This window comes from Lampetra fluviatilis, chromosome 9 (assembly GCF_964198595.1).
Source record: "Lampetra fluviatilis chromosome 9, kcLamFluv1.1, whole genome shotgun sequence".
NCBI classification, from domain to species: Eukaryota; Metazoa; Chordata; class Hyperoartia; order Petromyzontiformes; family Petromyzontidae; genus Lampetra; species Lampetra fluviatilis.
Genome location: NC_136283.1, coordinates 9,931,990 through 9,948,490, shown reverse-complemented (window position 1 = coordinate 9,948,490; position 16,501 = coordinate 9,931,990). Strand labels below are relative to the sequence as shown.

The 16,501-nt window shown below is 41.1% G+C and overlaps 1 protein-coding gene across 2 annotated transcripts in view; it reads left to right on the top strand.

The window, feature by feature from the left end:
- The first annotated feature begins 5,049 nt into the window (after positions 1-5,049).
- LOC144934188 (netrin receptor UNC5C-like) overlaps positions 5,050-16,501 on the top strand; it is a 162,423-nt gene continuing 150,971 nt past the window's right edge. The window contains exon 1 of one of the 2 annotated variants that reach the window (XM_078859755.1): positions 5,050-5,835. In XM_078859755.1, coding sequence (XP_078715881.1) covers positions 5,706-5,835 — 130 coding nt within the window. In that variant the 5' untranslated portion in view covers positions 5,050-5,705. The remainder of the gene's footprint in view (positions 5,836-16,501) is intronic. The other variant, XM_078859754.1, reaches the window with a different exon arrangement.

The following is a 16,501-nucleotide window of genomic DNA, read 5'->3' as shown; positions in this document are numbered from 1 at the left end:
CGGGATGGACCAGGCACCCACATTGGCACTGAATAGTTATACAACAAGAGAATAGGTTACTGTGTTAAATAAAGTCATTTTGTGTAATCACCATAATGCAGCCCAAATGTACAGCGCTGCACATAACACTGAACTGTGGATGAGACACTTCTTCATCCTTGCTCTCAAGAATGCATGAAAATTACATGAGCACAAGTCTGGCTCGAATCATCCAACTACAAATAACATTCACAATAATGCTAGTGGTAGGCTTCGTTGGTAACTAGGCCTCATATTCATCATCACAATTTAACTGCATTATAAAGGAATTTACAGCATTATAACGGCAATCCTAACATTATAACAGCATTCCCAGTATTATCTCCATATATATAAAAGGCAAAGTTGTGAATGTGTGTCTGTTCAAAATGTTTAACGTACTTCCCGACATGCAACAAACTGGAAATTTGCCATGTGGGTACTTTCCAGACTGTACACCATGCAAAAATTATAAAAATACACTTTGCACAGAAAATGAGCTGTGACGTCAAATCTGTCACGTGACCCACGCATGTGGAAGCATAACGCATTGTAGTGCAGTGGTTAGCACGCTGCGCTACGAACCCGGCAACCCGAGTTCGATTCCCGCTCACGGCCACCACCGGTGACGATTATTTTAACCGGTCCTGGGCCTCCCCGAGGTCGACTCAGCCTCAAACGAGTAACTGGTGTGTGTGGACATCGCCACTGGGGAGACAAAGGCGGCCGGGTGTGGTGAATCCAAGTCCCGGACGAAGCCGGGTAGTACAGCTAGGAAGAACATAAACGAACGTACAGACAATGCTTCTTAAAGTCCCGCAATGAACAGATGCACCCGTCTTTACTGAGATGCTAATTGTGCCTACATTTTGTACTCTATGTAATGGCTGACACCCCTGCCTGGCCTCGTGACTTAGAGACCCTTGACTCATAACTTCCTGGTCACGTGACCAAACTCAACACCATCATATCAGGAAGTTCCTGTGTACGCACACCCCCATATCTGCCGTGGGGCAGAACAGTACTGCTAGCCATATGAAGGGCACTTTGAGATAAACTTGTGCACTTTGAAGTCTATTTTAGTGTCTTCGAAGTTTGTGATTGTAAACTCAATTTCTATAGTGCATGCTCCTGGCTCATCACTCTTGAAATTAACAATGCCTTTTCTATCAACATTAGATCAGCTAATGCACCATAGCAAGAATATAGTTATCTTTTGCTGCTCAACAAACATTGCCTCTTTTTTAACACAGTAGCTTTATCACAGGCCCAAAAGGCAGAAACATATCTAGCGACCAGCAACAACCGGCACAATTAAAGCTGTAAAAGATAAGAGTCAACACATTTATTGAATTGAGCAAGGTTATTCAAAGAGTGTAAGAAAAGTAAACCATTGCAAGGTGAAGTGTGGTGGTTGAGCCCAGTATGGATGAGACGAATCAGCCGGATAGGTCGACCGGATCTTGGCTCTTCTCCTCTCATCCTTTGGTTAGATATATCTCTGTTAAATACATTTCTGTTGTGTCCGATTGACTATTTACTTTAGTATTCAATGTACATGAGAATACTGCCCACGTCTTCAATTGTGCAGCTTTCTCGCATTGAACCAGATTCAAATGGTGCACAAAGGTGATTTTAATTAAATGTGATACTCATGGTAATTTTGTATAATTTTAACGTACCCTATGATACCTTGCCATTTCACTCATCAATATTAGCCTCCACACAGACGCTATATCCTGGAAGATTATTGTCAAAATTGCCCTTTTTAAAAAAATGGTTGTACATTTAAAATTATTTAAATGCAATCCATTTTTAAGCATATAGCTCACATATGGTCAAATAGCATAACACAACAGAGATTTAGAAATTGTATTTGAACTGCCATGACACTATCTTGATGTAAGTGAAGCCCAACTCAATGATTTAAGTTACCAAAATAATATTTACTTTCAGACAACTCAATGCAAATTACATCCCAAAATGTGAAAGATACTGAAAACTTATTTTTCCTGAAATAATAAAGTTAATAACAACACTGAGAAATCCAGTGGAAAATATAACATTTGAAGAATTTGACACAACACTGCAGAAGGCATAAACTATTTAACATCCCATACTACAAAGTTGTCTCGTGCAGTCTTTCATTCTATATGCCCCATTTTATGCACACACATACACACAGACGTTCCTCATCTGTAGAGCTGTATGGATGAAGTGATTATGGGGTACTTTTCTCTCAGCCCAAACGGTCCCCTCATCGTTCCCCTCATTGCTCCCCTGGCACTACTCCCCAATGCTCCCCACTGGACATCACCTACATGCTCCAGCAACTAACCGATCATGCGCCCAACGACTGCCCGTGCAGGCGATGGGCCTGGCAGACACTGGGCACGGCAGCACTGATGCCGCCTGTCATCGCTGTCCGTTCCGCCTTGCCGCCCTGCAGAGATTGCTCGTGGATCTCTGTGTGATTCTCTATCGGACTCTCCCCTTTCCGAAAATCCTCTTATCTTTGGGCTCCAGTGCCACTGTCCTAAGCTGCCCAGCGCGGACGATCAGTGCTCGGGTGGCGTGTGAACAACTCGCGTGCCCGAGCCCTGGCGCACGGGGTGGGAGAGGTTGCCCCGTTGCCCTGCCACTCGCACAGGTTGCACTCTTGCTCGGCTTGCGTCTGTCACCCGTAGACATTACGACCGCCGTCACGTGTGTCAATGGAGGATGCGGAGATAACACCTTGCACACTCATGTATAATCAACAACATGATGTGCATTTTCTCCACTGCTCCTTGACATCAACATTTGATTACATTACCTCCTGAATATGTATGAGAATGCATTATTCCATTGCTCTATGTTACATTCATTCATTATACCTTCTTACAGCATGCAGATCTTTTGCCCTATATATCATAAATATCTTCAAAGCTTTCCAAACTGATACATATTTGATAGGAATTGTTAATGGTTTCTGTTTCGAAGTTGTTTTTAAATAACCCAAACGCCTTGATTACATTGTCAATAGAGGGCAGTACAGCAAAATCAATTGTTCTATATTATATATGCTACAGCATCTATGCTCCACATCTTCACCAACCCAAATTGGACCCGGCATGATGAAGTATTGTCTATTAACCCCCACGGCATCAGGAGCTCTTCGTCCAGCAGTGGATTTACAAAGCGGCTGTACATGGACATCTATAAATTCTTGATAACAATATGATTATATTTACATATTCCCATCGTGTTTTGGGCTCAATGAAATAATTACCACTGTGGGGAAAGCCAACGTGGTTGTGTAATGGAGAGAGAATGGCCCACATCGTAGGAATGTGGAGTTTCACCACTGGCTCAGGATCATCACATCAATGGAGATGAAGACTTTCCCACATTAGTCTGAGCAGGGATACTTAGATATCTTTGAGTATTTTGCAATAGAGACCTTCATGTCTATCCAAAAAAACCCCACTAATTTATTAATATATACATATTCAGCATTTATTTGGAAGGTGTATGTAGAGAAACGTATTGTGTATTTATAAGGTTTTTATGTTTTTTTCATCAATACGTTTGTTATTTAAGTGAAGCACATTGACAATTATTTTCAACTACAATCCTGAGGTACGTATTAAAAGAACAGTTGCTCTGATTGAATGGTTTTCCTTTGAAAAGGGAAAATAATTTATCATATCTTTGGGATGTCCATCATTTGTTTTCTTTCGTCAAGTTCACAGGTTATTGTACCGACTCCATTGATCAGAATGCTGTTTGAGGAGAAAAAAAAGTTCAGAGAGTTTGAGCTGCTTAGCATTGCCAGAATTGAATAACATATTACTGCAGACAGCTCAAAAGGTCCCTTTTTCATTTTGAGTCGTCAATCAGTGTCTGGCGTAATTCACGCCTCTACCCTGCAAAAGGGTAAAGGGTGGAAGAGGAATATAATTTGGTAGCAACGTTTATTCCTGGGATCAATGAAGCAATTATGTAACGAGAAGATAATTGCATTTCAGGCTAACGTACATAGCATATGATGACATTGGTAAATTAATATGAAGTAAAATCAATATATCCATGTTAAAGTGTGTATTAATGGTTGACTTTTGCCTTGTGCCCTTATGCTACTCACCCTTTTAGCACTGTTAAGTGTTGCTTATGAACAGACTGCGTGTCCCAAAGCTCCGCAATGCACATGTTGCCCTGGGAATGTGTGTACTTGGTCACCTTTTCATTGAGCTCGTTCACATAAAAAAAAATGTATACTGCAAAATTGTATCATGGAAATGTCAAAATCAATCTACGGAAATCAGAAGGCGTAAATGATGGAGAGGTAAGCCAGTTAATGGAAACACATTAAATATGCATTATGTAGTTGTAACAGGAGTAGCTTTCCATGGGTAACTTGTCTTTATATTGCTGAAATAGTCAAGATTTAAGGTATCATTTTACTACAAATTATATAGTTGAGGGCTGGATATTGATTTTTTTGTGAGTCCAGTCCAATAAGCCTGCTATTCACATGTAATTAACCTCTTTAATTCTGGCTCACAAATGGCCGTGCAAACAAAAAAAATTGGATTAAGCCGATTCAGCTTTTAGATTTGATGCCGCTCTATATTTGATGCTGTTCATTGAACGCAACTCGGAGCCGGCTGCGGGAAAGAAATGCCCTGCAGATGGTAGCACGAGCCTGAGAACGGCACCGAAATGCAAAGATTAAAGAGAACAGCAATTAAACAAGCGTGCAAACATTGAAATAAATAACTACGCCGAAAATAATAATAATAACTCCCTTATTGCAGTAAAACTATCACTATAATTAAATGGCTAGGGAAATAAATGCATTGACAAAGAATGCCCTCCCTCTCATCACGACGTCTTCCTCAGTTTTTTCCCCCTCCTCTTCCGATATATACAGTGTTGTAAATTAATGCTCACAGCTGCACAGCAATGATAGCAATCCGGCTCCGCAGGAGTGTAGCCCTCCTGGTTTTGTGCTTTTCCACTGGAGCAGTGCATGGAGCCGAGCGCGCACGCGAACGCGCGCACACACGCGCCACCCTCTCTCGCTCTCTGGCATCATCGTTTATACTTCGCTCACGCTGCGCTCCTCACTCTCGGCACGCGTGCCGGGCGGCGTGCGTGCCGGGCGTCGGGTCCGCTCTTTCCTCGACCCCTGTGTTGACAGTGGCCGGAAAGTCGCACAGACGAGAGAGGCAGGCACGGAGGGCATACAGGCAGCTGGTGCTCGCTTAATGCCAACTGATGGTGGCAACAGCAGCAAGCAGCATCAGATGGCGTGGGCTTTAAAAATAAATAGGCATTTGTTTTAACGGGCGTGGCTTCTTTTAAGCCTCAAAGCCTGAAAGTATCATTATCATTCGAGTCAAATATCATTCAACGACCACCAAACCACCACCATCATCATCGTCAATACGTTAATTGACCACAGTCACCATTGCCGTCTGCATCAATAAAATCGTTATAACAAATGTTAGATGCATCCGACCGTACGTTCAGCGTTGAGACTGCCAGTTGCGGTCGCACGCTGTTGCGAGGTTGGTGTCCAACCACGCCGCACGGAGCCTAAGCTACGCAGGGAACAGAGACGCAGATAAATAGACAGGGGACATTGAGGAGGAGAGCTCAGAGGGAAGAGGAATGTGGCTGCTTTGAGCGCCGCTGTAGTGATGGCTCACCTTCGGACTCGATGCTGTGGCGGTGTTGCGGGCAGGTGTCTGCATTGCTCCGTGCGGCTGCTGCTGCTGCTGGTACTGGTGGTGTGCTCACTGTGTGTCAGCCACATCGCCCAAGCTGCAGGTAAACAAGCGCACTGGTTTGCACAGATGAATGTGCAAATGAATGAATGCGCCCGTTGCGGTCATTGCGTGATGTTCGGAAAGTTAGGGTGTCACGTTCGTGCAAGTGTGAGTGAGGTTACTCCATGAACATGTGTGTGTGTGTGTTCACGTGCACGTGTGGCTTCTCATTGTGATTTTAAAAGTTGTAGTTCTGGTGAATGCTAAGTGTTGGTGCGCGCGCCTTGTGAGTTGAGAGTGAAAGATTAAATTACATCTTTTGCACAATTTTAATTCTAAAAAAGTTTGAGTGTAGGTTGATGGTGTCATTACGTGCATGCGAGTGCTAATGAATGAATACGCGTGCATGCTCACTAATTAGCCTTGCTGGGATAAATAAAGGACATCTGTTATTTCATCTCATTGCCATTTAATTACACGTGTTGAACGACATTTTCAAAGTTAATGTTTATGTCAAAGATATAACAAGCACGCGTGAAGTACTTGGTACCGTGTGATAAAAATCAGCACTGGCGAGACAAAGAGGGTCGGGCATAGTGTTGGCCACCCACCTCCTCGTGTGCCGTGCCAGTCTTCATAGGTTCTTGCTGACCGCACTTGCCCCAACAGTCTGTTGAAGGCTATACGGGGGACCTTTGTCTTCTCGTGCAAATGTAAGTGCAAGCAGTGTTAGGTTAGTGAGCACCTATTATAAGCCAGCGCTACACATGTGTGGGCAGTCTGGTCGGCACACCATGTGTCCCTCAAAGTCTCTAAGGCTCAATGTATGCACACACATGCGTGGTGTGTGTTGTGATGCCATTTTATTTCACGCTTGCATTGCAATTCTAAAAGTTGCTGTGTAGGTTAAAGCTACAGTAATACCATAGTCACAGTTTAGAATTAGTATTGTTTCCTACCTTGTCACTGCCTATATTTCCACACTCACCATTCTACCTTGAATTTAGACAACTAACAGATTCCGTTATTTCAAATATCAGGAGGAACAATAATTACAAATCTCAGGAGTTTGATGTGCATTCTTTTGTCTCGTGAAATCACTGACATTGTGTTAGTAAGGATTATGTGGCAGCAGAACATAGCCTTTCGTTGCTCTGTGCCAGTTTAAAGTCTTCCTCTAGGCTGGTCTTCACTTGTGCTTGTTTTTTTCCCTTTCTCTGCTTTGTTTTTTCGAGTGCTTGTGATCGATTGCTCCAGACCTCAGAAGGGAAATCCCACATCTCTTGTTGTTTCAACCCTGTACCGTGTGTTTTGACGCAATTAACATCTCGAAAGTAATACAAGTGTGTGTTGAATAATGCCGTCCAAAACAGTGGCATATCTCATGGTCACGGTTGGGTGCTGCACAGTTTCAAAAAAATGAGCATTGGCCAAAACAAATGTTTCATAATGCACGTTTTCATTTGTACATTATACGTTGTACATAGTTTTACAATAAATATTATATGTGCATATATATGTGGAATGCTATATAACATTTAGGTGTGCAATGTACTCTGATATGCAGAGAGTCACCCGACCCGTGGGTTGAATGTCTAGTCCGTGTCAATAAACTCGAATCGTCTTTCCCATGCAACTGGTGCAATGAGTGCCAGCTCATGATCATTGCATGGTTGGAAGTCCGTGTGTTTTTCTTTTTTCATACAAAACCTGCCGTTGCTCAATGTAATTTCCACCACTGGCTTCTTTCTGACAACAGAGATGAGCACCATGCCAACACCCAAAATAGCATAGGGATACTTTAATTAAAACAAATACAAAACAAAATATTAATTTACTAATTATGTTTTATACCTCTACAGTGTGTGAATGTGTTGAGCACTTGCATATACTACCAATACAATTGACTTTAAACTCTGGTAACAACGTGCTAAAATGCAGACTTCTGAGAGGCATTCATGAATTAGATTCAGACAAAGCGTAATACCAAACGACCATCATCTGGCTATTTTCAGCCGAGCAACTAAGCCAGGTCAAGTTAAAAAATGTCCTTTAATGACTGCAAGAATAACTTCATCTGATGCATGTGTCAGTTCAACAATAAATAACAGACTGCGTATGGGGACTGTTGTATTTTTCTTCTCCTTGCTAATTAGAGCTGTAAATCTGCGCGAACAACTGTGCCCTGCCATTCTTGAAGCTTTGCCCCTGAGCTGTTTGAATGCCTGGAAGTGCTTTTCAGCATTGCTTGGCTGTCAATTTAATCCCTTAATTAAAATGATAATGAAGTTGTTTGCAGAATGTTGAATCCTGGCTGTATATTATAGATATAGTTGAACTATGTGTTATCCAAAATACTGTAAATATTGTACGTGCAGCTGTTTGACTGCTACGAATAATCGTTCATACAAAGACTGTTCATACTACATTATAGCATCCGAGTAATAATTACACAAATTATTTGGGGATACTGCATTGGCAGTGATGCAAAAATAACAAAACAACTGAACACATCTTTAACATTTAATTCTCATCAATCCCCATGTTGTAAAGTGCAGTCTACTACTCATCTATTTGATCTCTCTGGCCTCTCTGTACATGTACTCTAGAGAAGGGCAATTGTCTGAAACTTTGCCTATTATTTACTTTTCATTTTAAGGCAGTATTATTCATATTTGTGTTGATTTTTTTTTATTGGTAATAAACTATAAACTAGTTTTTTTTTGACCAGGTAAGGTCCACTGAGCTATATAGCTCTTTTTCAGAAGCGACCTGGCTACAAATGATAGCTTACCGAAGTGGCTTATCATGTAGAAATTTATAGCAGCCACATACTCTAAACGCATGCTTCTAAGTGTGGAGATAAAAACCGGAGGACCCAGAGAAAGATCCACGCGACCATGGGGAGAACATGCAAACTCCAAATATACAAGCGTCAGGGTTTGGATAGATCCCACGACCTCATGTATACCAGGCGAAGTCGTAACATCTCGCCAACATTGTCGATTAGAGAGAAAAAATAAGCAAATCTTGAGAAGAAGTTCTGCTTATCGTGACATTATAACCAGTATCAAGTCAAAGTGCTGCCCTGCTCAATTAAGTAGTGAAAAGTGGTCATCTCCGTTGCTGGTCCTATCCATGCTTCGCGGGCTGGGACCAGTCAGTCTGTGTGATAGACATTGCATGGTCCAACCTCATGTGGTGCTGCTCACGTCACTGACCACCGAGGGACAATAATGGGCCGAGTCAACACCGACCAGAATTTAAACTCATTACGGTGCCACCATGACACATACATTCATCATCTGTCAGTCATTGCCGTGTAGCAGTTTGGCTGAAGGGGAATTTCGTATCACGATTCTTATCCAGGCAATCGTACCATTAAGGAGTTGTAACTACACAAACATATATACAGCTATCTACACTTAACTCAAAGTTGCTGTTTTCTAGTGGAAAATGTGTCTACTATAGTCTATGACCGACGCCCACAAAGGTAATCTTAGAGTCATTAAAATGTCCTCTTTACAATATATGGTGTAATTTGATTCCTCGCAATAACGTTTCATACAAGCAAGAACTGTTCACCAAACATTTATATGCCGCCTGATTTGCAGGTAAACTTGCCACAATATAGGCGTGCTTGTGTGTGCATATACACACACAATAGGTATGAACATGTAACAATGTAACAATGCCGCAATTAGCCATTAACACGCATAATTGCTGCCTATTACACACGTTTTGTAGCACCCATTATTAATTTTATGCCGCTAGTTTAGTGCTTTTGTATATCATTATACAACATATATCAGTTTACTCAGGAGATCATTCTGGCGACTGATGCACGTTCATGCTGCACGCAATGTGGGTTCTGTGAGAATTAAACCTGAACATAAAATAATGATTACCGCTGTATAACCGCTTAAGGCAGAGAGCATAGGTGTAGTGGCTGAAGGGCATTGGAGAAAGGGGGCATTGACCCCCAGTTTATATGCCTGAGGGAAGCAGAGGAGGGAAAAAGTCATTATAAAGCTCTCACTAGTATATATTGCACATTCTCACTGCTGTTGAGAGAGCGTGTAATTGCACGTAGATGTGTGGCATTAAACCCACTTGGAAGCATGATCACCATGTACGGCATTTCAATGCTCACATGTTCGTGTAATAATTTCCAGAGCTCGGTGTGTGGTAGTGTGTGGTTGGCTATGCATTACTGTGTATATTTTGTTTACCCATGGAAGTACCAATGAGTCTCAGAACCTTGCTTAAGGTGGGGCATGTCAGGATATGTTAGCAAAGTATTTTTTATATATTATTTACTGAACAAAAATTTAACTTTTGGGAGAAAACCCTTAAATATAATTCGGTGGAAACACTAAAAATCTATACAGGCATTCAAACATCTATCCAGGGACCTGTTTGCTGCATCACCTCCTGTAGGCACCCTATGGCCCTATTATATGTTAATATATGTGCCTTGTATGGGCTTATGCCTGTGTTCCATCTTGTGTGTACAGAAAGTGCTTTCAATGAAGGATTTTGTTTCCGTGCCAAACACACAAAGCAGTGAGTGGAGAGCCCCAGTAAGCTAAGCCACCTGTTCTCTCTTCAAATGAATTTACAGCATTGTGCATTCACTTAGGGACGTACAAAGACAAGAAATAAAATGTTCTGCATCAACACACATATAAAAGCCATCTGTCAATACTATACCCAGGCAACCTTTGTCAATCTGGGTGCTTCGAAGCTGTGGGTAGACTACTCAACTCACAATCAGATGTATGTGAGTTGAATTTCATTCTTCTATGATCACTAACTCATTTTGCCTTCCCTCTGGGCAATAAACGAAGTTCCACTTTGTGGGAAATAAACGGTCCCTGCCACGCAAATGCAAAATTTTCACAGCTAGCTCAAGGTCAACGATTAAGATGACCCATCGCTTGTTTGAGCATGAAACAATTCTATCTTTGGCTTCAACCAGCGCTGGGTATAAAACAACAATCTGCTGGTTCACTTTCGGCTTTAGTCAAACTGGGCATGACGTTGCCTCACAGAACACATACCAATTATATACAGCAAAATAAATAAAGAAATGGTAATTTTAGCCTTGGCTTAAATTAAACAAATATAGCCACGACTGGGGCACCTTTCAGCTTTTGATGGTGCCACGTGACTTCCACTTCACCTTAGCAAAGGCGAGATGTCTGCTGGGGCAGACATTTACTTGGTCAGATGCCTGCCAGGACTGTTATTTTGCTGATTTATTGAGATTATCTTGCAATGCAAACTATTGCGTGACGACACTTGCAAGTTTGAGTACAGTGTTCATTCTGAGAGTGTACTTTAAGCTTTAAGGTAAATGGCGATGTGAGCTTGCCTTTTATCTCACATACAGATATCAGTTGAAATTTTAACACAATGGTCCGAGTGGTTGACTTTTGATGGTAAAATTACCACGGGAATATATATTTATCATTGAGAAATTTGCATGAAACGGATGCTTTAGTTTATGTACATTCATTATATGTGTGATGAGCACAACCAGAGGCATTTTTTTCATAAACTGGAATGGAATAAGTGATTTGTTTAATGTAAGCTCGCCTGTAAGTCAACATTGGTTTATTTAGTTATTTATGAATGTATTTATTGGAAAGCTTTGTACGATTTTCCATGAGCAAATATGCAATGCACAATTATAATTTTTAGTTAATATTGCCTATAAGTGCATGACTGACTGAATACCTTCCAAACACTGTTCACCAAGGGTCAGGTACGTTTGTAAGTAGGATTGAGGGGTTACATCAGAGGATATATAAATTGAGTGAATTTCTTATTTTGAAGCATTTTAATATATGTCGAATGAAAATTTGAAATGTACATTGAAATGCATCACGTATTAAGTATATGCAACCGGTGGGGAAAAGGTGGGCTTTGCGTTTATATCTATAAAATATGCATACTTTGCGTGCTATGCTTGCAGCTACAGTGTGCAGCAGTTTAGCGGCGGCCGTGCGTTGGTGTTGTTGTCGATGTGTAGCCAAGGCTGTGTGTGGCTGTTAATGCCTCACCACTTCTCCATGCACCAACTGGACACTGTCTCTCCCAGCAGACAAATGTCCCCTTGCACATCGCGAGCCGCAAAACAAACATTTGTGCATACAGTGCGCCCTGTTTGTTTATACACCGCTGAGCACAAACAGTGATATTCAGTGGGGTAATAACTGACAAATTGTCTAATTGCATCATATTCTTTGCGAGTAATAATCCAGAGAAAAGAGCTGAGGTAACAACATTGCTTGCAATTTCTGTCATTTATTTCTGTTCCTAGCAGAGGGAGATCCAAATATAGATACCCCACTGATTTGTAATGTCACTCTTTATTAGGGACAGGTGATTGAATATTGCGAAAGCGATGGCTCTGTATTTTACAGAGGAGAGTATCATGTATATATGCATAAAACAAACCAAACACAAAAAGCAGTTCTAAAGAAACGAGTTTTCAATCTAGATGTAAAAGGGCATAGCTCGAGTGGGCTTCCTAATATCGGAAGGAAAGAATGTTCTGGAGGGCCGTAGATGCAGTGACCATCTTTGTTTTATGGCGAGTCAAAAAAAGATATTGAACGTGTATCGAGATTGGGAGGAGACACGAAGGCTTTGAAATAAACATGTTTTTCTCTAAATTTCTTCGCTATTTTTAACAGTCTATCTAAAATGGATAACCCTGTATTTTATAAATAGTTCAACTCGTAAACAAAATTCGAAATTCCATATTTACAATAGAATCTGACAATTTGGTTCGAGAAAAATCGTAACATTTTCGAGATAATATTGCTTGTTATATATAGATTTGTTTAAAAAAAATGTATACACTTATGTAATGTCTATTAAACTACTCTACATGAGGCAATAATTTTGGCTGATGAATCCACGTATATTGAAGTTGGCCTGTAAGTTGAAAAAAAGTTTTCATCTAGATATACAATACAGTATTTACACAGGAAATGGAATGTCTTTTCAGATGGTAGGCGCAACAACAGATAAGGGACAGCTTCAAAATTAAGTGTTATCTCATCAAATGACCACGGCGGTAGTGCTATTCATCATTTACAAGCCTGAGCCCATGTTGAAAATTCTATATTTCCAAGGAAAACAACTCAGTGGGTCTAATGCTGAATATTGAGTAGAATGAGAAAAATAAAAAATGTTTCTGTAGTTGTATGTCAGTGAAAATCATAAATAATGTCGATTATCAGCTGCACTAGAGAGAAACCTGGTTTGCAAAATAACTGGCACGAAGCCTCAACGAAGTCATAGACTTTACGAAAAAGAGACGAGGGTTTTGGATGCCACGCTGCATAGCCACAGCAATTCCGCATAGCAAAACGCACTGCTGAGCTGTCAGGGCAGCACGCAAGAGCACACACACACATTTTGCAAGCTTACAGAACAGGATAACATGGTGCCCACTCTGATCCTTAGTGGCTCCGTTGCAGGTGAGGATGACACAAGGTGGGTAATGACTCGCGGGACCAGCTCACACCGCACGGCCCGACACGCAGATTGGCACAGCAACAGCACAATTCCTTTTAGGCTTTTCCCCAAGACATTTCATCCACTGCTTGGCTGAGCAGCGATTCCTCATCCACATTCAAAACACACAGTCACTTAGCATAACTTAGGATAGCAGACTCAAAATCCTCCAGTTCCAGCATTGCTTAGAATGCAATGCTGAGTACGCTGATGTAGATGGTAGAGAGTGTCGATAGCTTAAGATTACTGCATCTATGATGTGGAGAGAGGCGGATCTAGCAACTTTCTGGGGGGTGGTGGGGGGGGGCACTGAAGGAGGCGGGGGTACCCAAATTGATGTTTAGTGCCGTAAGGAATCCATTTAAAAAATATATCTCTGGTAATATGATTTATTAACGTGATTAATTATTCCCTTAATAGAAAAGTATCGGTTTTATCAAAAAATATATTGATCACCAAAAATAATAAAATATCAATACATTGACAATTTTGGGGTCTGAAAGTGGGGGGGGGGGGGCCCAATGGCCCCCGTTGAATCCACCACTGGATGCGGACCATAAAATTCATATCTAGGCAAAACGTAGTTTATTTTCAGAATTACGCTTGCATGTAAAGCCCTCAAAACGGCAGACCATTTTCTTTAGCATTGGGTTTCAAAGCTTGGATGCAGAAGATTGGATATCCTGGATTCAGGTCATGAATGTGATCGATAAGAGTTAGATTTTAGCTGCGACTATACTAAGATTTAAATCTCACTGAGTGTCAAGGATTATTAACTCACAATTAGAAATCTGAAGGTCATGAGTTTGAATACCGCTTGACGGTTGACTCAGCCTATAATCCCCCAGGAGCCAATTAAAGAAGTACTACATTGCAGGAAATCAACCATAATTGTTCTACGGAGAGAGTTGCACCGACTGCAGAAAAGTGGAGCTTGTACCACTCTTCAGGACAACCAATGGACGTGATCACTACCCAACATTTGTTTGAGATTGTATTTTTATTTTATTTGTTCTGACATGTACCACACTTCATCTAGCCACGAGTCACTCACCAAGTGGCATACAGCACTGCACCTGTACCCCTGGGGGGTAGTGGCAAGTAAATGGAGAAATTAAGCCATTGTTTCAACCACCTGCTGGTAATGGAACGCAAGAGGAAACTCTGGATTGTAACCGAGGCATCCAGCATAGGATTGTCACCTGAGGCATGAAGTAGAATTTCGCACAACACCAGAATAGGGGATGGTATATTCATTGAAGCTACATTTTAAAATGATGCATTTCATTCTACCTGTGGATTAAATTTTGTGTGCATTCGATCATACTGTATATACGTGCACATGTATCCAGCCGGGGTGCTAGAGGTCGTCTTATGTGGTTGATTGTAAAATTCACAATCAGACGGTTGCAAATTTACATCTTGGCAAGGGGTCTTAGTGCCACTTTGCTGGAAGGCAACAGTGATTGCCTTGTACAAGGACTGGGTACCATCATATGTGCAAATGTTAAACACTCGCTAAATGAGGAGAGGTTTGATTTGCTATTGCTGTCATCCTCCATGTACATGAGGAAAAACTGCTGCTGGTTTGCAAATACTGCATCAACATTTTTGGACTTTAACACTTAGGCTTTCGCGACCAATATCATCCATAATAGAGGTTTTTAGGGTTAGATTACGTAACTATATATAACTGTGTCGTTAAACCCGCCACCACCTGACACATCCAATTAGTAAGGTTTGTCACGTAAACAGAACATGCCAAGTTGTTATGAGTACAGCACTCCAGTGTGTTGGAGAGCAAAGCTACAATATTTACAATCTGAGTATGACGTTGCGCCAGTAATTACAACTAGCTTCATCAGGCAACAGCCAGATTAGTGGCGATCTAACCCAAAAAACCCTGTATTATGGATTTTTGGACTTGCCCGTAAGATTTCAAGAGGGGGGCTGACCCTTCCGCCATTGCTACAGAGGGCTGCTGCTTTTTGCTTCCAGGAATTTAATTTCCTTCACAACGATACCACATCTGCACAACCCTACATTGCACTACATTGCAATATACCATTTGATCTTGATAGACGTTGCACAATAGGCCAACCCCAATCTCACACCTATTAGAGTTGCCTCTAATACACCTGGACGATAAGGTTAAAACCTTAGCGTGCAGGTGTAGAAAATCAATATGGCTACATGATCTTCCACTGATTTGTCTTTGTCAGGTTGACTTTCCACAGGGTGCTATGCTTACAACTGGTACAGAATTCATATTTTTATATCAGGTAGAATGGAAGATAAAGTCAATTGTAGTCATGGATTTCCTAAAAAAAACTGTCCTCTGCTGTAGCACTCTTTGTTCATCTGCTGTCAAAGCAATACAAGGCAACGAACGGAAAAGCTCTAGATGTTTTGCTTACTGATTGTAGCCAGGTTACACTGATTGTAATATCCTGTAATAGAAACCTGGAATTCCTGTATTTTTTTAGGAACAGCTAATTTATTAGTGCATTGGCTGATTCATCTAATGCAATAAATTCCATTATTTGTAGCCCATGGACACTTCAATTATCCACATCTCTTAATTTATTGATGTTAACCGAAGCATGCAAAATATTGCCGGGATATGTTTCTGCAGTCTAGTTCACGTATCGGATATTACCCACTTTGCAAGGGAATGTAAAGGAAATGAGGAAAGCTATTACACAACTGTTCTTGCCAGAAATGGACTTATAAAATGCCATTGTGAATAATTATCAAGGGTAAAGTTTCAAAGTTTATTTGTTCATCCAGTTGAGAATTCAAGAGACTGGGACAGCCTCATTGGTAACAGTGACCCGAGTCACCAAAATGGCAAAGGAAAAACAAACAGCAATGAAGCAAACACATCAAAACGGAAACAATCGAGTCACGTGAGAAATCGAAAACACTGCACGTACATTTTTAACTTGCATAGTAAAGTAATTTTATTTTTTCATTTGCTATACAGCCAGATAATCGCTAACCTTAAACACACAGTCGTTCATAAAAGTTGAAGGCAGTATAGTACTATAGTAATAGAGCAAGTGCAGAATTACTGAACCGGAATTGATAGCTTGAAAGCATTTAGCGCGTGGCCCTTGAAAGTGCGGGCCCGTATAATATGCTACTTTTGCTACGAGGCACTGATATTATCCCAAGACTAATCGCACTACAAT